The sequence below is a fragment of the Chenopodium album genome, chromosome 19 (genome assembly GCF_948465745.1).
Source record: "Chenopodium album chromosome 19, dcCheAlbu1.1, whole genome shotgun sequence".
NCBI lineage: Eukaryota > Viridiplantae > Streptophyta > Magnoliopsida > Caryophyllales > Amaranthaceae > Chenopodium > Chenopodium album.
Window position 1 is genome coordinate 13431085 of NC_137852.1, and position 21236 is coordinate 13452320.

General features: G+C 32.4%; 1 protein-coding gene across 1 annotated transcript; it reads left to right on the plus strand.

Annotated features, from left to right (window-relative positions):
• Nucleotides 1-222: 222 nt before the first annotated feature.
• LOC145596166 (putative adenylate kinase 6, chloroplastic) lies at nt 223-10478 on the plus strand. Its single transcript, XM_081652588.1, has 4 exons — nt 223-676; nt 3505-3645; nt 9627-9899; nt 10141-10478. Exons 1-4 carry the CDS (start codon nt 341-343, stop codon nt 10282-10284), a joined length of 894 nt encoding a protein of 297 aa, XP_081508714.1. The 5' UTR covers nt 223-340; the 3' UTR covers nt 10285-10478.
• Nucleotides 10479-21236: the final 10758 nt, after the last annotated feature.

The window sequence follows — 21236 nt, forward strand, 5'->3', positions numbered from 1 at the left end:
TGCAATGATACCAGTATATGCATTCGTTTGTACGTATGTATAATTACATGAATACCCCTTGTTATGCATTTGTAAATGCCTAACTTTCCTCCAATTCTAGTTCCTCCGATTCCTCGCCATCTCTGTCAAAAGATAGCACTACGTAATGAATTACTGATGTTGCACACAACTAGACAAGTGGTCTGGAACAAGCAACGATGCAAGGCTCAAAAACACCAACAATAAACAACCAAATTACATTACATAATTACTTTCCCAGCAAATTAAAAACCAACTGAATTTTTCAAACTCCCACCTTCTTCTTCCAGAACTCTCATCTTCTTCTCTCTTCTCTTCATCAATGGCGGTAATCAACCGCCTTGTACGATCATCAACAACAACATTCAAAATTTCATCTCTAATTCCAACTATAATTTCTCGTAAATTCACATCATCTCTTTCTTCCGAAACTACCCTTCATTCTCCTTCCTCTTGGAATGATACTTCCAGTAACAATGGTGGAAATCCCTTGAAATTGGGGAAAGGTAGAGATGTTCATTGGGTTTTTCTGGGTTGTCCTGGTGTTGGTAAAGGCACTTACGCTACTCGTCTTTCGAAGCTTCTCGATGTTCCTCATATTTCTACTGGTGATTTGGTTCGTGATGAGCTCGCTTCCTCTGGTTCTCTCTCTCCTAAGGTGATTTCATCTTTGAGCTGATTTTATGCATTTGGGTTATTGCTGAATTCATTGATTGTTTTTTGAATTTGGTGATTTTAATTTGATTCTGGATTTTGATGGTGATTTTAATTTTATGTGTTTTGATGAATGATGTTATTTGGGTACTGAATTCTGCATTATTGATTAAGTAGTGATTGATGCATCCAATTTTAGGTGTTGATTTGAGTTGTAGAGGTGTTAGGGTTTAGGGTTGTGCGTTCTTTTTGGTCTAATTAGAGGTATTGGTTAATTGTGCTTCGTTGCAGAGTAGCAGGATTGTTTGATGGGTGTTTTGTATAATTAAGGTAAGCAGAGGGTGTGTTTGTGGAGTAAAAGTTACATTCTTACATACAGCTGATATGTTCTATCTTGAATCCCATCGTTGGTGGTAGCCTCAGACGAGGTGCTAGGTTGATCGTGTGGTGACTGCTAAGGTGTGAAACTCTAGGGAAATAGTATGTCTTGAATGCACAACAGGTAGGTATTGAATGACTCAGTGTTACCAGATTCACCATAGTAGATTCACCAATCACCCTGCGAAACGCAAACCAAAAAAAGCGAATTACAATACTATAAAAGTAGTAATTTTTGGTTCAATTTAACAAATTAGGTAGGGAATTGTGAACCTGTACCGAATCTCATTCTAGCGAATCTGGTAACTATGGAACGACTAATCGGTGAAAATAGGTAGAAAGTATAAGTGAAGGGTTGGAAAGTAGAATTATTTATGAAATTTAAATATTTGACATGGTCACATAATTACTCTCTCTGTCCCCCTTTTTTTTAGCTCGTAAAATTACTTAATAAATTTTTGGTTGAAAAGATTTGATGAGAGAGAAATGTGGTGAGGTTAATGTAGTGGTTGTGAGAGTAAAGGTGTGATTAGTATGGAGCAAACTCAAATGGACGGACTTAAAAGGAAAATGGGGCAAATATTAAGAGACAGGGAGATTATAACTAGAATCACCCAACCACCAACAAAAAATACTCCCTTTTCAAAATAGACGTGCGCATTTCTGAATAGATATGATTGAGTTTGAACTATATATTAACATTATCTTATTCCTTTTTTTTTATTGTATTTTTATTAAGGAAACACTATCTTGATTCTTAATAAACATGTTACATATTTGTTATAGATGAGGGCTGAGAATTATGTAGTGATTATCCCCAACCAAAAAAAAGACTCTTGTTAGCGAGATTTACTTGATATTTGTCGCCATACCTATTGATCTTCTTAAATCCTTGGAATTTATCATCAAAAACAAGCATAGACAAACCTGTGTTTTTTTTTTAATCTTGGAGTTAGGTAGTGGTGGAGTGAGGAGAGGGTATTCAACATATGAATGTGGTGGTGGTGGAGGAAGGACAGGGTACTCAACGTATGAATGTGGTGGCGGAGGAGGGAGGATAGGTATTTAACCTTCAACCCTATGGAAAATAAGAAAGGGGTAGAGAGGTTCATCTTGTCTGATCTTTTTTTAACATTTAGCAGAGTCAAATTTCTTTCATTTATAAGAGTGAGATAAGACCCTGAACTAACAAATTCCATAGTAAAATCCATGGAGGGATGTCAAGCTCTGAAAGAAAGCTCTGTTTAATAGAGTCATAGGCTTTTTTGGAAATCCAATTTCAATAAGAACCTTGGAGACATATGAGCCCTTGAATTCATTTTGATAAGTTCAGAACTCAATATGATATCATCCACTATGGTACAATGCACAACTGTTTAAAGCCTAGAAGCAAGGACTTAAATTATAAACTTATATAGTACAATGCACCAAGCAATAGGGTGAAATTGCTTAATATAGGATGGAGTCCATGGAGATACCTAAGGAACAAGAGTTTTAGTGAATTACCTTTAATTGCCTTGGCCATTTTGCAACTTTGAAAAGTAGTCAAAACCAATTTGATTAATCTATTTGTTGCATTAAGCCATGCCTTCATGAAACAAACATTATAACCATCTATTCTTTGGAATCGTCAAATGTTTCAAGAGCCTGGTCTATCTCAGTAATTCTCATATGTTGACACAATAGAGCCTTTGCTTCATTACTGAGATTTGTACCCGTTCTACTTACAGGATGATCGATTGAGGGAGAAATAGAGACAGTAGTTCCAGCAGTTTCTGGTAAAATCCCTTAACTTCATCTTGGATGCAATAGGGCCACCTAGCTTTTGTCAGAGTACAAAACTGAATTCTGTTCCTGGCATATCTTTCTTTTATGGCAGCATCAAAGTGGTGAGAGTTAGAGTTACCTAGGGCGAACCAATATATTCTGGATTTATCTCAAAAAAAATACGTTCTTCAATAAATTGTCATTTCCTTAATTGCAGCACCAATTCCTACTTGTGAGCATGTTATGCAGGACCACTGGATGTAACTGAGATTGAATGTTATCTGGCTTATTTTCAGTTTTCTCAACCTTTTCTCCAACTCTGGGATCTTCTTCTCTGTGAAGGCTCTTCAAAGTAGTTTTGATATCCTTTAGAATTCCCAGTAGTAGGTTGTTTCATGGCTTACTGATATCATCCATAAACCATTTATGGCTTATGCTCTACTGGGAAAGACTATGAAAGCCTACTCCCACCCTCAATTAATTAATCACATTTCAACAGAGGTCACAATTCAAACAATCTACCACTACATCATTAATTCAGTGTTGATTCTTGATGTCCTGAAATTTTATGCAGAGATACGTAATTTGTTGATTCCGTGTTTCAACTCTCTGCTTGTGTTATGATTAGTGTTCAATACAATGGCTGCATGATGTAAAATTATGAGTCTAACATTGTAAGTACTGTAGATTGCAGAGATAGTCAACTCAGGGAAGCTGTTGTCAGACGAAATTATAGTGGATCTGTTGTCCAAGCGTCTTGAAGCTGGAGAAGCCAAGGGTGAATCCGGATTTATTCTTGATGGTTTTCCTCGTACAGTTAGACAGGCGGTAAGCACTTACTTTAAATTTTTTCATATGATACTTACTTTGCTCTTTTTTTGATGGACTGTTTGGCTTTTTACACTATTCACATAAGCTACTTTGTCCGTCTCATTTTGATTTATACTTGAAGTAAAAATTATAATCATGTAGGGTCTTCTTAGATTCGTCTCATTATATCTAATTTTATAATTTATGCAAATGCATCGTTAGAAATATTAAATGCTAAAGAAATGCATTGGCAAGGGTGTCTAAATGAAACAAGTCATCTATATAAGAATAAAGGAAGTATTATATATGCTTATAAGGGAAGCTGATAGTCGGATCTAGTCATCTAGATGAACATCAGAATATGTACCTTTTTTAATACACATGCTTACGTATGCTGTAAATGTAGAGTGAGGGACAAAAACATATGTGTTCAGTCACAAAGTTTTAGGCTCAATTTTGAGTTATAGACACAGAATGCCCCTAATATAGTCTTCATCTGATATGATAATAATGCTTAATTGGCTTGCAAATGTTAGTTATATATATTTTTTCAAATCATGCCATAATGAATGCTGAATATGCCTGAATAGTTACCTTAAAAGCCAAGTTGTTGAAGCTTCAGTTTTTGGTCTTTGATATATAGAAAACTATCAAAACTAAAGGCTACGATTATGATTGGTTTTTCTGTCATTTGTCTGACTTACTAATTTTCGTGCCTTCGAAAGCCGTCACCCTCTCTTTTTATAGATTTTATACCCTCTAAATGCTTAACTTACTGTAGTTGATTTCAAGAGTTCAAAACTGCTGGAGGAGTATTTCTAAGGACTTTCCATATTTTCCTCTATTTAGACTAAGCAGACACCTTATCTTTCTTTATCTTTGCAGCTCAGTCCCAGTCGATTTTTAGTCAATTGACTAGGCTTCTTAGTGATTAGACCAACTTATTGGAGGGATGATCGCCCGTTAAACTACCCTGATTAAAGAGTATACCAATAAGTCCTTTAATATTGAAGAGATTCATTTATCCCTCCCAAAAGGATGATTTGAATGTACCTTCAAAGCGACGTGGGAAAGGCAAGAAAAGGGGTAATATTGGTAGTGTTTAAAAATTCTATTAGGATTAGCTTAGAGAGATTCAGAGGAAGCAAGTTAGTTAGAATGGAAGAACGGGCCGAATGGGGAACTGCAATGTATACCGTAGAGACGAGAGGTAGAAAGGGTATTTAGAAAAATGTGAAGAGTTTATTTGATTTAATTATTAGTTGGCTGAGAATAAGCCTCTTGAAAGTTTGCACTATCTTTTCATTTCCTGTAATTTTCCTTACATCAATCACAATCAATTTCTTCAACCTAGCAATTTTGTCACCAAATCCCGCTCATTACACTTTTGATATGAACAAAAAAAATTTAACGTTGTAGTGATAAAGCAATCTTGATTTTTCTTTTGATAATTACAATGCCCAATTTCCAATTTACTAGAATTTCTTGCCAGCCCAATTTAAAATATTGTGAGAATGAATTGGGTTTCTGCCGTCAATTAGTCACTATGAATAAATAATGATGTGTGGAGAAGGGACATTTATGTCTCACTTATGACTAGTGATATGCGATTAACTTTTTAAATCTTCTCTTGTACAACTTGGCAGGTTTTTACTCTTGACATTTGGGTTATTATCATGTCTTAGCTTTGATTTCATATCTCATTTGATACAATTAGTGGAGGCTGGCAAAGTATATATTATTTTACTACAATTGAACCTTCACGATTCAAAGGCCCATTTCATATTGCCCTTTTTTTTATTACATTTGAGAGGCTCTATGGTGGATCAAGTAGGTACATTTACCCCTCTTAGACCAATATATACTCACCCCTGGTCTCTAGCACTCTAGCCATAAGCCCATAACCCATCTGAGCATGTTCTTGGAAGCAAGTGGCAGGATTTGACACTTTCATGCATTGAGTTTGCTTTTTTCTTGGGGTGAAGTGTTAGTTATGTGCCTTCCTCTTATTCTCTCATTGCAGGCCTTGTGATTCTTGTACAGTTTGATGTAGCACAAACTTTTATATGTGGCTGGCCACACCATGTGGTCGGGGTTACTTGAGTTACTCGGTGAGGGGTTACTTAAGTGGTTCGGTCAGGGGTTACTCGGTCAGGGGTTATTTGAGGGGTTTGGTCAAGGATTACTTGAGGGGTTACTCGATTAGGGTTCACTCGAGGGGGAAACTCGATAGCAGTAACTCAAGTGACCCCTGACCGAGTAACTTGAGTTACCTCGGCAACTCGAGTAACCCCTAACCAAGTAACTCGAGTAACCCCAACCACACGGTGTGGCTAGCCACAAAGAAAACTCCTCCAAGTCTTTTGTACTATCTTGACATTAAGGAATTTTGCTCTTGTCCACTGTTTGTAGAAAAGAGTTAAAAATGTTGATATCAACTACAAATTCTTACTAGTATTTGTTTTGGCCTTGAGGCCCAAGATTATTGAAGCTTTTGACAAAAATGTGAAAGCAAGCATTTACCTGCTACATAATAGTGAATGTCAAGACAGAATTTTTAGTGACAAAAATGAAAAATTTGATGTTTTCTTTGTGAATCCTGGAATGTGGTTAATTATTGGGTTAACATTTTGGAAAAGTTGATTTATCTACCTCTGAGAATTTCTTACAACTGTAGTTGCAGACTTTTGTTAATATTGATATCTTTATACTTTTTACCTCATTATTGAATAAACGCTTATTGAATAAATTATTTAAAACTAGTTATTAGCCCGGGCGATGCCACGGGTCATTATAAATTTATTACTTTAATCATATATATATATGTTTTGGCTTGTTTGTCATTGAGAGCTTAAGTGGTGGTTTTTATTTATTTATTTATTTATTTAATATAATAGCTTAGGTAGCTTGTTGCTTGAATGAGTTGGTTTGATTATAAGAATAATTTTTTTACATTAAAATCATAAAAATATGATAAATCAAATCTTTATAAATTTGATGTCAAAATATATACTACTCCATAATGCACAAAAATCTTTTACTCTATGATTACAATTTTATGAGTTAATGCACAAAATAAAAATGGATTAATGTTTAATTTCTTACTTCCTCCGTTTTCTTTTACTTGCAACACAGCCTTGTGGCACGTGTTTTGAGGTCGGGTTTATGTAATGTAAATGGACAAATTTTTCATTATAATTTTTACAAATGATACTTAACCCTATTCTAATTTTTGTGTAAAAATTATATTGATAAAATCGCTCGTTTACCCTCACTAATCATCTCCTAAAACTGCGTGCTTAAAAGGTGTGTTGCAAGTAAATGAAAACGGAGGAAGTACTAACTTTATTATATGTAATTATTAAGGAGTTACAGTCCAAGGGAAATTGTCATGCATATGAAGAGTTTATCAATTAAACTTAACATTAATACATGAAAGTTAATGCATAGAGTTTTTCAATAATTAATGCTATGGTATGATTTGGTGACGACACATCATATGCCAAATGGCAAAATTGTTGACACATGGCAAAACATCATGTCTTGCCATGAGTTTTAATATATATATTGATTGATTGATTCCTTGAGCTTTAGGTAAGGATCTGAAAGTATGTCATTTAACACTCAATAATTGGGAGTTGTCAACTCATTTTTTGTTTTCTTTAAAGATTCTGAGGCCCAAGACCTAACACCCTTTGCTATGCTTATATAGTTTTCAGTTGCTTTGGATGATCTGTATCGCTGTACCAGAGAGACTTTTGAAATGTACTTGTGTTATTTGATTTACCACCAACTGCAAACCCCGGGGTGTGGGTTAATAAATTTGCCAATCCTCTCCCTTCTCCAAGTGAACAATGTTCTAACTTCTAATTCATTTTATAGAATCATTTGTTCTAAATTTGTTGGTGTGCGAAATCAAGTCAGCATGCTATCTAGTATTCTCAAACTCTCAAAGTGATGATGGAAGAGTGAGAAAACAGATCAAAGAAAGAAATGGCTGGTTACAAAGTAAGCTGTGCTACAAACTCTTAACTCTTTGTGGAGAGAATTGACATGCTATGGTGGAAGAAAGCAGAGCATCATAACAGTCTGCCTCTTTCTTGCTAGATTCCGATTCTAGATATTGCTTATCTATTGCCTCATAGGGAGATAACCTTTACCATTATTTATGAGCTGCCCCTCTCTCACTCTCTCTCTCTTAGTCCTTTCTCTTTCTATTATGATTGCTTATTAACTAGAGTTTTGGGCCAATGCCTAAGAGATATTCTCTATTGTCCCCTCTGTAATATAAAATGATAAGTTGGCTAAGGAACTAGGCTTTACAGCTGCACAGTATTGTATTGATGGACATGTGAAGCGGGTCAAAACGATTTGCGTAGTGGTATGGGTTTAGAATCAAGAATGAGATCAAGGTGGTATTGGGTTGGAACTTGATACTTAGTAGTTAATACCAATATACCATGTGTTTGGTGTTGTTCGAGAATGAACATCTTTCTTTTATTTGATACCTGGAAGGTATGGTATGAGGACTATGAGCCATACCCACCTCCTCCCTTGGGTTTCTATACCCCATACCTTGTGGGTTTAAGAATTTTTTCAAACAAACACAAGATATGGGTTTTGCTCATCCCAAACCCATACCTCATACCTAAATTACTTGAACCAAACACCCCTGAGGTTTTCTTATGTTAATCGGTCCCTCTTTTTTTTTTTTTTACTGGTGCATGCAATAATAAATTCTGTGTGTAATATTCTATCAAATGGAATTCGTTGTGACTTGTGAGAAGCGAATTGCATTCTCATAATATGTTCACTTTTTGAAACTGCTGCAGTAGGCAGTAGCCTGTAGGTAACAATGTTATGGACTATGGAGGAAATGCTAAATCCCAGAAAATGGTGTCCTTCAGGGAAATTATATTCACAGGATTGTTATTTTGATAAGAGACATAGTTACATTAGATGATGCTATTGGGACTTGGGAGTTAAAACATATGTCTAATGAAACATTTAGACCACTGTTACCTATTTGCTAATCCCCTCCCCTCAGCGTGACCATGATTTTCAACAATTTGGAATTAATACATGGTACGTCATTACAGTTTTGACATGTTTTGCAAAGAATAGGTAAACGCATTCTTGAACCTAGTCTACCAAATCCCAAGTAGCACTTATCTAATTGACATGTGGAATATAAGTACTGTAATACCTGGCTAACCTACTATCTATGTATTATACGTTAGTTCATTAGGTTTGATTTGACTGGTATGCAGAGGAGATGCACCCTCCCTGAATTTTCTGGTGATGATACATCTCATCTTCCTATGGGTTGCTGTTGCATGTTGAGCTAGCTAATTATTTCTAACATCTAACTTTGCTGCGCTTGAAATGAGAGACAGAACATCCAATATATATTTTCCTTTTGAGGGCAGGTAAATATCTATGCTTAATTTATGATGCACAAGAGGAGATATCGAACATTGTACAATACTACTGTTCTTACCCTTCGAAGTTTCAGTATCTCTCCATATTTGGCTATCTTCCTTGTCCAAGAACATCTTTCTTTTTCATTGCCAACTTTGACCCTTAATTCCTTATTAAACCCTACTGTGAAGTAATGATTAATGAACTACTGCCTGATATGCAATTGTTAAATAAGAAGTATACGTCATTGTATGGAAGGTCAAATACTAGGCTGTAAGCCTGTCATTTCTCAATGTTGCTGGACACATCTTCTGTTCAGCCACATCAAGAGTTTATGATTGCAGCATCTGAAAGCATGCAAGGCTTCTGCGAGAGGTAAGTTTGATCTGTATTTGGTAGTATACGTTGTACTGATTAGGTTTCGAGACAAAATTAAAATTATGTTTGCAAGATGCAAGTTTTAAGGGTGTAATTAATTGTTTTATTTTATTTATTATTCTTTCTGCATGAGGTAAGTTCCTTCTCTTATCTTGTTATTGATATCATGCTTGTTTCATTTTATTTGCTGTTTGTGACAGGAAATTTTGGAGGGGGTTATTGATATTGACTTGGTGGTGAATCTTAAGCTCCGTGAAGAGGCCTTACTCGCAAAATGCCTTGGTAGAAGAATCTGTAGTCAGTGTGGTGGAAATTACAATGTTGCATGCATTGACATCAAGGGTGACGATGAAAACCCTGGAATGTACATGGCTCCTCTTCTTCCTCCAGAGGAATGTGCCTCAAAGCTTATCAGTCGCGCTGATGATAAAGAAGAAGTTGTGAGGGAGCGACTCCGGATATATGATGAATTGGTATTACTATTCAATCTCAAGTGCTCTGATAATTTTTTGTTTCTTGTCTCCATTCCTGCATCCCACCTCAGAAAGGCGATTTTTAATGGTTGTTTCTTATCTTTTTAAAAAAAATCAATGAAAAAATTAAAAATTAAAAACTCTTGAAGAGGGCTGTGATGCCTGTGAATGCTAAAGATGAATCTTGTATTTTTGGCATGTTTAAACAAGATTAACATGTGAGCTTGATATATATGTGCAGACTCGACCTGTGGAGGAATTTTATCGCAAGCGGGGCAAACTGTTGCAGTTTGATCTTCCTGGTGGAATTCCAGAATCCTGGCCAAAGTTGCTGCACGCTTTGAATCTCAATGATCATGAAGACGATCAATCTGCTGCAGCTTAAATCCCATTAGATAATTTTCTATACCACATTGTCTAGGTTAGTGATCATTTTTTTGCAAACAATGTATAGTTAATATTAAATTAAATATATGAATCAGATATCACTTGAAATAATTTCCTGGAACCAGCTAGTAGGATGTATCAGACCTGATTATTTTGGTTTGCAAAAATATTGAAGGAGACACCATTAGAATATTATTTTTGTCAAAATATCTATTCAAAAGAAGAAGAAAAAATAATGAAATTGTGTCCTTTGAATCTAGTTGTGATATAATATTATTTAATGACTATATATTTATAATGAATTTAATAAGAATATTTGACTCCATTGCCATTGGCTAAACGTGAAGTAGGTTTACAGGTGTTGGATTTACTTTTTGATTAATTTACTGTATAATTAATTACTTAATTAGTGTCACTGTTATGTCTTTTTTCCTTAAAGATTATTATTAATATTTGAATTTTGTTTTTTTAGGTTAGTACTTGTCATTATTTGATAGTTGATAACCTTAATCAAAACGATGTGGTGTTAGATATTTTATTTTGAATCTAAAGCATGTTAGGCCATGTTTGGTAGCGCAGACAAGCAATTAATTCTTTACTAATCCTAATTATGGGGTGTTTTAGTGGCATAATTAACCAGTAGTCTTGGTAATTGCCCTCGATTAAGGTATGTCACATTTAGTACCATGGTAATTAACTGGTACGAGAGAGTGGAAATGTTTTCCTTTTAATCGAAGGTATGTCACATTTTCCTCTCTTCTCCTTACATCCCTTACCTCCTCTTTCGTCCATCTTCTCCCTTTTGCATATTTTCCCTTCCTCCAATTTTTGCTTTTTACATTTGCGTTTTCTCTTGAAATTAATCTACACGAATCATTTTCCCAAAATATTGTTTTCCGACAAATCACACGGAGCCTTGAAGGAAGGATAGTAAATTGGTAATACACTTGTACTAATTTATTAAAAGGTAACGACTGATCCTAAATGCAATAGAGTTAAGCTAGAAGCGTTTGTTCATACAGGCCATTGTTACTTCATGAAACCTCCACTCTATTAACCTTACATTGACAATACTGTAAAACCAATCAATAACCAATTACATTATATATATATATATACAACTATACAAGTATGTAGATAGCTCAAAAATGATGTTAACTTTGAATATACAGTGAAATTTAGCCACTCAAAATATACGTAAGTCGTTCAAAATTAGCCTTCAATTAAACTACAAGCGCCCATCAATGAGGAAATTAGAAAAGGAAACATAAAAGGAGGAAACCAGAAAAAAGATTGTGGGTTAAAATATCGTGACAACATCCATTGACCAATACTTCCAAAAAAAAAATAAAAATAATAACATAATACTCTCTCCGTTTTTTTAATAAGTGTTCCATTTTTCCGAAGGACAAGCGCCCGTCAATGAGAGAATTGGAAGAGGAAACATGGGAGGAAACAAGAAAAAAAAATTGTGGGTAAAAATATCGTGACGACAGACCAATACTGTGGAAAATAGAAAAAACAGTACTCCCTCCGTTTTTTTATATGCATCACTTTGACAATTGCATTATTTACATACCACGGTTGACTTAATTTTAACACCTCTAAAAAATGAATAAATGCTATTATATTATATATCACTAGATTCGTCATAATGTCTAATTCCATAATATAATTTTGTTACAATTTTTACTAATACACAATTAAAGATATTCATGGTCAAAGTAGCGTCTCGGCAAATGTGCCGATCAAACTGATGCATATAAAAAAAAACAGAGGGAATACATAATACTCTATCCATTTTATTTTTAATAAGTATTCCGTCTCTCTTATATGCTAATTAAAATATTTGACCAATAATATCTTTGATAATCAATAAGTACTACCTCCGTTTCATATTTTAAATTTTTTTGCAACTTTGAAGTATTATTTGTAAGATATAAAATATTCTAAATTTGCAAAAAAAAAAATATAAAACGGAGATAGTATAAATTATAACAATTGAAAACTAGTTATATATTCATTGAGACGATTCCAACAATACCCACAAGAGGAAAGACTATTTTTTTTTAATGTATAGATCACAAACATTAGTCAAAATATGTCAAATAAATAATGCAAAAAATACAGATGGGACACTTATTAAAAAGCGAAAGGAGTATGAAGTATTCAAATATTAATTTGTGGTTGGTGCACCCGGGTGCACCATGCGCATGGTGCACCCAAAAGAACATGTAGTATATTTAAAAGAACATGGGTAAAAAATGAACATGTTTTTATTTTCTTGCAATTGCAAATCCATTACTCTCTTCTCCTGCAATTTCTCACTCCTCTTTCCCTTCCTATCACTCTCTTTCTTGCTGCCAATTTTTAATCTCCCTTACACCATCGTTTTCATTTAAGAATTTCAATGAATTTGGGTAAAAATCATTTCCAAAGTACTCATTTTCTCTCTCCATAACTTTTCTCTCTATCTTTTTCTATTTTTCAAAAATTTCAAAATAGCAAAATTGTTCATCTTCAAAGTAAAACCCAAGAAAAAAATTGAACTTATTTCAACAATTCAACCTTCAAAATTAAACAAATGGTGGATTCAAGTAAAATGTAAGTATAAATTTTGTACATGCAAATTGTTTTTTGTCAATAATTTTAAAGTCAAAGTGTTTATTTTTGTGAATTTGGGGTTTTTTTTAAAAAAAAATAATAATTAAAGCTATAAAGTACAATTTGTTCAAAAAAGAACAATTAGAGGAGAAAGAAGAATAGTAATGAATTGAAGTCAACTGGAAGATAACCAAGCAAGGTTAATTTTTCAAACACTAGCTTGTTCTTTTTCAAACACTAACATGTTCTTTTTATTCCACTTTCTTTAAAATATGCCTAATGTTCTTTTCGGAGGTCATGTTCTTTGTCAAACACAAACATGTTCTTTTGTTGAACACTATTATGCATGTTCTTTTTCAAATATTAGCATGTTCTTTTTCAAACACTGGCTTGTTCTTTTTCAAACACTAACATGTTCTTTTTATTCCATGTTCTTTAAAATATGCCTAATGTTCTTTTCGGAGGCCATGTTCTTTGTCAAACACAAACATGTTCTTGTGTTGAACACTATTATGCATGTTTTTTTCAAATACTAGCATGTTCTTTTTCAAACACTTGTATGTTCTTTTTTTTTCTCATGTTCTTTAAAATAAGCCTAATGTTCTTTCCGGGTGCACCATGCGCATGGTGCACCCGGGTGCACTATACTATTTTCATTCAAATATACAAACAACATGCAATCGTATTAGAGGCATGCAATTACCAAGGAAGCTACTATATCTTCTTCTTAAAACCTTAAATTTGCGACTTATTTTTAAAAAATCAATTGCATCACTATGATTTGCCCTCAAAGAACAATGGAGTCTATATCATAAAACTAAATATTACGTAAATACCTTCTTCAATCTTCATGCAACAAAGTTATCATTTCAAAATTTAAATCACTTTGATACCTTTTACGAAAGTTTCTTGCACTTTTTAACTTTCACTTTGATAGGTGTTATTTTAAGAATGGGAAAGATTAGATAATTAGCAAGTACTTAGGCATGTTCTCTTACGTCGAAATTCAGTTCAGTTCAGCTCAGCTCCTAATTTCCTTCTCTTATAAAATATTCATTTCAATTTAGTTCAGTTCAGTTCAGTTCAATTCAGCTGAGTTCAGTTCAGTTCAGTTCAGCTGATTTCAGTTTAGTTCAGCTGCGTTCAGTCAATGAGCTGAGAACAGGCCCTTAGTTTCTCACAAATTGGATGATGTTCCATGTAAAAGCAATCCAGTTAATATTCGTTATTTCTGAGGTATTAAGAATTCCCTTATTAGAAGGCTTCTTGGTATTTTCATTCTTTTTCTTACCTTTATGAAAAAAAAGTATAGATTAGTAGCATCTAGTTTTATATTATTGAGTGAGAACTACTTATATTTTGGATTTGTGGGGGACTATGTAGGAGAAAAGCGTAGTGTAGAATCTAACAAGTTTTGCACTTTTTTTTAGCTCATCATATACGAAGTACTATACTTCCTTTCCTTATACTTTAGTTTCAAATTGGAATTATATTTTTCAGCTATTATGATAACACGTTAATTTATGATTTATCCATATAGCAAAACACTTTATTCCATACATGGCCAAATGGCTAATGTGTTGTTGTCTTTTGACTCTCACCAAATGAATTCTAAACTTCGCGTTGAGGGTCGCATGAGGGATGCTAGAGGCAAGTTGATGAGAGTGAGGGACAGTTCAAGTTAAGTGGATAGAGCATGTTCTCTTCAGATTATTTTCATTTCAGTTCAGTTTTTAATTTTTTTCTCTCACAAAAATATTCAGTTCAGTTCAATTCAGTTCAGCTTAGTTCAGTCAATCAGAACATGCCCTTAGAGCTCCCCCTTGCTTCCTATTCCAAGTGATTTTGGGATTGATTTTCATTAGTCATCACTCGTGCTTGTGGCTCTCTAAGCACTAAAATAAAAAATAGAAAGTTGATAGTTTGAAGATTGATATTGAGAATAATCTAACCTGTTTCACATGACTGTTTTACTCCTCAAATACAATTTACAAAAGTTAGTTAAAAAAAAAATTAATGAATAATGTCTGAAGTCAATTACTTTGGTACAGAGAGATAGTACCTAGTACTATTATAATAATTATATTCTTTTTCCTTGTATTTTCTTATCTTTCGTGACTTTCGACCTTTTCGCACTTGTTAAAACAAAGTAGACTTTGTGATTTTGATAGTTAAAAGTTTACCTAGAATCAAAAGCAACATCATAAGTACATAATAACAATGTAAATTCATGTTAAGATTGTTAACTAATTTACATCCAATAAACTGAGAGGGAGATTTGAGAGCATTATCTCAATAATAAAACCTTTCATAAAAGAAAATCATTTTCCTCTTTATACTAAAAAATGGCCAAAATGTAATAAACTCCTTTTATAATTTATAGATGACCTATTAGGGAGTACTAGCCATGTCAGCATACCTAGGTAATTTTTTTAATTATGCCATAAAATCAATAGCAACTTTAAGAAAGATAAAATTGTAACTCAATTATGGAGTCTTTAAAAAAAATAAATAAAAAAAAAGACGTTATATAGCAGCAATAACTTTTCACTGTAATTTTTTAATTAGAAAAATAAATTTAATAATGTGAAATATATATTGCATACGTGTAATTAACTAATCCTAGACTTTCACTGTCAACTACAGTAATATTTTTGGTTGAATTGCTCCTTTAGTATAAAGAATAGCTAATTGAATTAGTGGGTTACTACTTACTAGAATGAACGTTCACGTATATAATCACGATATAGAGTTTTGATTCCTTAAAAAAATTAATTTAAATGTTAGTCCTAACTCCTAAGCAATATGTTTAGGATAACAAAAGAAATCAAATAATTTTTGAGTATTATTTATAGAAAAATTATTAAAAGAAATGATGTTATATTAAAGTGCCCATTACAAGTAGTTATAATGGGTCAATGAACGTAAAATAAAAGGTTGGCTTCGAAAAATCTAAGTAGAAGCACGAAACAAGCATAGAAGAAAAATAGCGCGAGAGCGGCGTCGGGTTTCGATGTATGGCCGCTGGCAGGCGGCGACTCCTTTGATTGGCGGTGGCAGAGGAAGGCAGTCCATGTGGTGGGGATTCGGCGGTGTAAAGATTGGAATTTGTAGTGGTTCTGCATGATCAAGCTAGTGTCAAAACACTCGGACCGTGACATTGTACTATGGTTAGTTGGAAGTTTTGAGGAGTTGATATGAATATGTGATTTTGCTTAACATATTATGGTGTAATATTATGTGAGTTGCAATTGAATTGAGGGTTGAAATGATATGGCTAAGTCCTTGAACTCTAATTGCTATTGTTTGGTAGTTGGTAAAGGAGGTTCATCTAGATGACGATGAAAATATGAAATATTGAAATGTGATGTTTGTATGTAGATGAAGGGGGTGATAGTAATTGGTGGTATATTTTCTTATTTTTATTTTTTGGAGTTGTTAAAGGGCGGGCTTGGAAGTTAGAAGGGCTTTCTTTGTGGACTTGAGCAAAATAATTTGACCCAATTGAGAAGAAATCTAATATATATATTTAAAAGGGAGTTTTTTCTCAAGTTTTTAGAGAGCACGTAGGATCTAATTTTCTCAGCGCGCCATGTAGGATTATTAATTTTAGTTGTAGCCAATTAAATAAGAGATTATTAATTTCTTTATTAAATAATTCAAATGCCACGTAAGCAAAATTGGCGAATGGAATTTTTAAGTTTAAACTAATTAAACATTAAATATTATCTTTTAATATTAAAAATATATATTTAAAGGGGAGTTTTTAGAGAGCCACGTAGGATCTAATTTTCTCAGCGCGCCATATAGGATTATTAATTTTTGTTGTAGTCAATTAAATAAGATATTATTAATTTCTTTATTAAATAATTCAAATGCCACGTAAGCAAAATTGACGAATGAGATTTTTAAGTTTAAACTAATTAAATATTAAATATTATCTTTTAATATTAAGAATTTTATCTAAATATATAACAAATTTTAGCTCATAAATACAAAAAGAAAAAAAATAAAAATAAAAAAATCAAACAAACTGTGCATTGCACGGGTATGAATTTTATTTAAATATATAACAAATTTTAGCACATAAATTTTTTTAAAAAATTATTATAAAAAATTCAAAAATTAACTGTACATCGCACGGGTTTCATGTAGTTTATATACATTTAAAAAAAAAATCAAATACATGTTGTACCACTTTAAGGGTCTGTTCATTTCAGCTTAATTTCAGTTCAGTTCAGTTCAGCTCTAATCAGTTCGGTTCAGTGCAGCTCCTATTTTCCTTCTTTCATAAACTATTCATTTCAACTCTATTTAGTTTCTTCAGTTCAATTTAGTTCAGCTCCAATCAGTTCAATAAATGTGAACAGGCTCTAAATCATAACATAAAGTGTATGTAGAAGAAAACTACAAGTATAATTTATTAATAAGTTGATTTAATTTTGACAATACTTTGTAGTTTAACATAAATAGATCTGATTAGAATATGAAATCATACAGTCATACTTCCTTCGTTTTCTTTTACTTGCAACACACCTTTTAGGCACGCAGTTTTAGGAGATGATTAGTGAGGGTCAACGAGCGATTTTATCAATATAATTTTTACATGAAGATTAGAATAGGGTTAAGTATCATTTGTAAAAATTATAATGAATAATTTATCCGTTTACATTACATAAACCCAACCTCAAAACACGTGCCACAACTCTGTGTTGCAAGTAAAAAGAAACGGAGGAAGTATGAAGTATTAATTACTATGGAGAAAATACAAGTTTATCCCATTGATAAACAAAATATGTTTATCAAATGACAAAACTGTAAATAAATCAACAACTTTTATCAAAATTGGACCTTACAACAGTTGATGGATTTACAAATAAGCCATGATGACAAGAAAATGGACTCCATACTAAGGGCTTGTTCACATTTACTTAATTTCAGTTCAGTTCAGTTCAGCTCTAATCAGTTCAGTTCAGCTCCAATCAGTTCAGTTCAGCTCTTAATTCCCCTCTCTTATAAAATATTCATTTCAGCTTAGCTCAGTTCAGTTCAGCTCTAATCTGTTCAGTTCAGTTTAGTTCAGCTCCAATCAGTTCAGTTCAGTATATGTGAACAGGCCCTAATTGATTTATTTACAAATATGTCATAATAATGATAACTAGGTTAAATTGTTGATTTATTTACAATTTTGCCATTTGATAAACGAATTTTGTTTATCAAGGAGATAAACTGAGGCTTCCTCATTATTATGAATGATCTTATATACATTTTACAAAATCAAACTAGAATGCAATTTAAGATGATGATATTGATTAATTACTTTTGAAAAAATGAGGGTACGTATTACAAAAATTATATAGAGATATACTAATAAACATAAACCTTACTAAGCATCTAAAGGAAATGAAGTCACACTTTTTGGTGACTGATTGATCTAGAATGGAAAGTTCAACATTTTCAAGGATTGGAGGTTGGATATGGAATTCCTTTTTCTTGTCCAATCTAATCTGAATTATGATGTAGATTGAATTGTGCACATCCTTGGCTGAAAATTTAGTAAGAGATTCCTTGTAAGATATAAGCAACAACGAGTATAGTTTAAAATAGAGTTGATCATTAATGATTTGACTCACAAAAAAGTGAGGTTTAGGCCACGTACATAATATGATTAAGACTAACTTTCAAATTTGGCCCAAAAGACATGTCATTTTTTAGCATGAATTTTTGGATTAATGTCTGACCTACCTAAAATATAATTAAGTTAAATGTGTAAAGATGATTTGAAACCACACTTAACAATTTCAACTCAATCTAGGAGTGCTACAATATGAATCTCATACTAGGCAAACAACTAAAATTTCCTTAAAGAGAATATTGTATCAAACTTATGTAACTTAATTATGTATTAATCAAACAATTAGCAAAGATAGTTTAGCCTTAATGATGTACATGTGTTCACTTAGTGCACTTTTTCTCTACGTGTAAGGGAAAAAGAGCAAGAATAGTCCGAAAAGTGAAAAAAAGTGAAAAGAGAGGTGCAATTTTTAACTCCATGGTGTAAAGAGCATCACTTTTTTTGAAGGAATAGTCATAAAAGTGCAAAAATATGAGGTGCTTGAAAAATATTTAACAAGAGCCACATAAAACGTATAAGATGCAAAAGCAAATATCTTAAAACTAAGCTAAGTTCCTTATATACTTATTGAATTTTCACTATAAATTTATTTGGCCACAAGAAATTTTAATTGAACTTCCACCTTTTTGGTATACATCTGTTTTATGTACTTTAGAATCTAACATAAAAATTGAACTCTTCAATTTTTTTAATAGTTTTATGTAAATAAAATTGAACTTCTTTTTCTAGGTCATCACTTTTTTCTTTTGGGAATGTGGGATTCAACGAACAGATAAGGGAAGAAGGAAAGGGGAGGATGTAAAAGGACTTATCCCACAATCTTCTCTAGGTGATCTTTTATTCACTTACTACTAGTTGGTATATACTTATACGTATGCATGGCGAGGAATTTTTTTGTTTTTATTTTTTGATTTGAAATGGATAGAGCCACATAAATAAATAAAGTATTTTTGTGTGTTCGAAGGGCACTAGAAAGATCGAACTTTCAGGAAATAGTGATCGAATCCGTGCAGACAGTGAGTGTTAAGAGCTTTAGAGACAGAGGTAGTATAAGATGATTTCATCATAACTATTGTGAAATCTAATAAATTTTTCAAATTGCTAAGCTAGAAGAAGTTTCTTAGAGCCATGTTGTGTTTAATTAATTTAGCAATATATAATTTTCCATTAGAAAATGAAATAAGAAATTATACATATATTTTTAATCTACTAAGTATTTTTATTCAATAAAAATCAATTTCAATAAGTAAAAATTAAGACATTCATGCATCAAAAATAACAATAAATACATAATTACGAACTAATTAATGAGTAAATATTACTACTAATCAAGAAATAATGAGTTGCACTCAATAATTAATTAGTTTCTAGCTTTCTATAACTAAACCGGTCAAAATAGTTACTTTCATTTAATTACTTGCAACATACTCCATCATTTTGGCACGCACTTGAAGGAAATAGATAAATTAATTGACAAAATTTTACTCCGTATAATCAGTAAGAACAAAGTGATAAGTTGTTATGATTTAAATCTATAGCTTAATTCATTAGTTTACTTAGTCTAATCGCTTTCTCAATTAAGGTGCCAAAAAGATGTGTTGCAAAAATTATAAATCAGAAGAAGTATATTCCAAAAAAAATTCAAATCAAGAGAGTAAAATAGTTATTTTCATTATTGAGTATAATGAGGCTAGATTGATCTTAATGAAGCAACTATTGTTGCAAGGAAAAACTCTACTTAAAATTTAATTTAATTTTAATTTTATTTATCACAATTCCTTACAACAAAATTTGAATTTTTTCAATACATACTTTCAAAATTGTACAAAAGCAACATTTAAGTATTTAAACACCTTGTACAATTCAAGTAATTACACACGTTTGTTCCAAAAAAAAAGTGATTACACACGCAAAGCAAAAATTTACACTTTTTTTTTGTTTTACACAAACACTTAAGATAAGAAAAATACTACCTCCGTTACAGGTTATGTGCAACGATTTGACATAAAACAGAGAGGAAAAATGTCCAATTGTTGCACATAACCAGTAACGGAGGTAGTACTTGAAGTTTTAGCACCAAGTTCAATGTCTGAATAAATGGTGCAACAATAATGACATGCCTTATTAGCTTGTTTCGACAGCTTTTAAGCCATGCATTTCAGATCACACATACGAGTACATATTAGAACACCAACTGTTAAAAATAATACTAGTACGTACTTATAAAAGTTATTGGTCTGGCTTATTTTCAGCCATTAATTCCAAAAATCATGCTTAAGGATTATCCAAACTTTCTTTCTTTCTTTTCTCTTTTTTATTTATTTTTATTTATTTTATTTATTTTATTTTTTTTATTTTTTTTTGGAAATAATGTCTTAATGGTGTTTGCATATATGAGTTGCTTTTTGGACATTGCTATGAAATTAAAGCTAATGAATAGAGAAAAAAAAAACTTATTTTATGAGAGAAGGAAATTAAGATAAAAACTAAACTGAACTGAACTTATTAGAGCTGAACTAAAAATAAATTGAAAAGAACAAGCCCCAAGTATAAGTAAATTACAAAATTTTGAGTATTGAAATACAAAATGAGTTGTTTTTTTACCTCCAATGGTGATACCCAACCCACTTCTCAATTTAGCAACTCATGTGAAATTTAATTTTCCAATGGTGAGACTTTCTTAAGTATACTAATGTAACTTTCAATTTATG

What these genes read in the sequence shown, in the direction of transcription:
- LOC145596166 (XM_081652588.1), top strand. Translation starts at nt 341, where the DNA reads ATGGCGGTAATCAACCGCCTTGTACGATCATCAACAACAACATTCAAA. An exon ending in CTGGTTCTCTCTCTCCTAAG is followed by an intron (nt 677 to 3,504) that starts GTGATTTCATCT and finishes TAAGTACTGTAG; the next exon opens with ATTGCAGAGATAGTCAACTC. An exon ending in TCCGGATATATGATGAATTG is followed by an intron (nt 9,900 to 10,140) that starts GTATTACTATTC and finishes ATATATGTGCAG; the next exon opens with ACTCGACCTGTGGAGGAATT.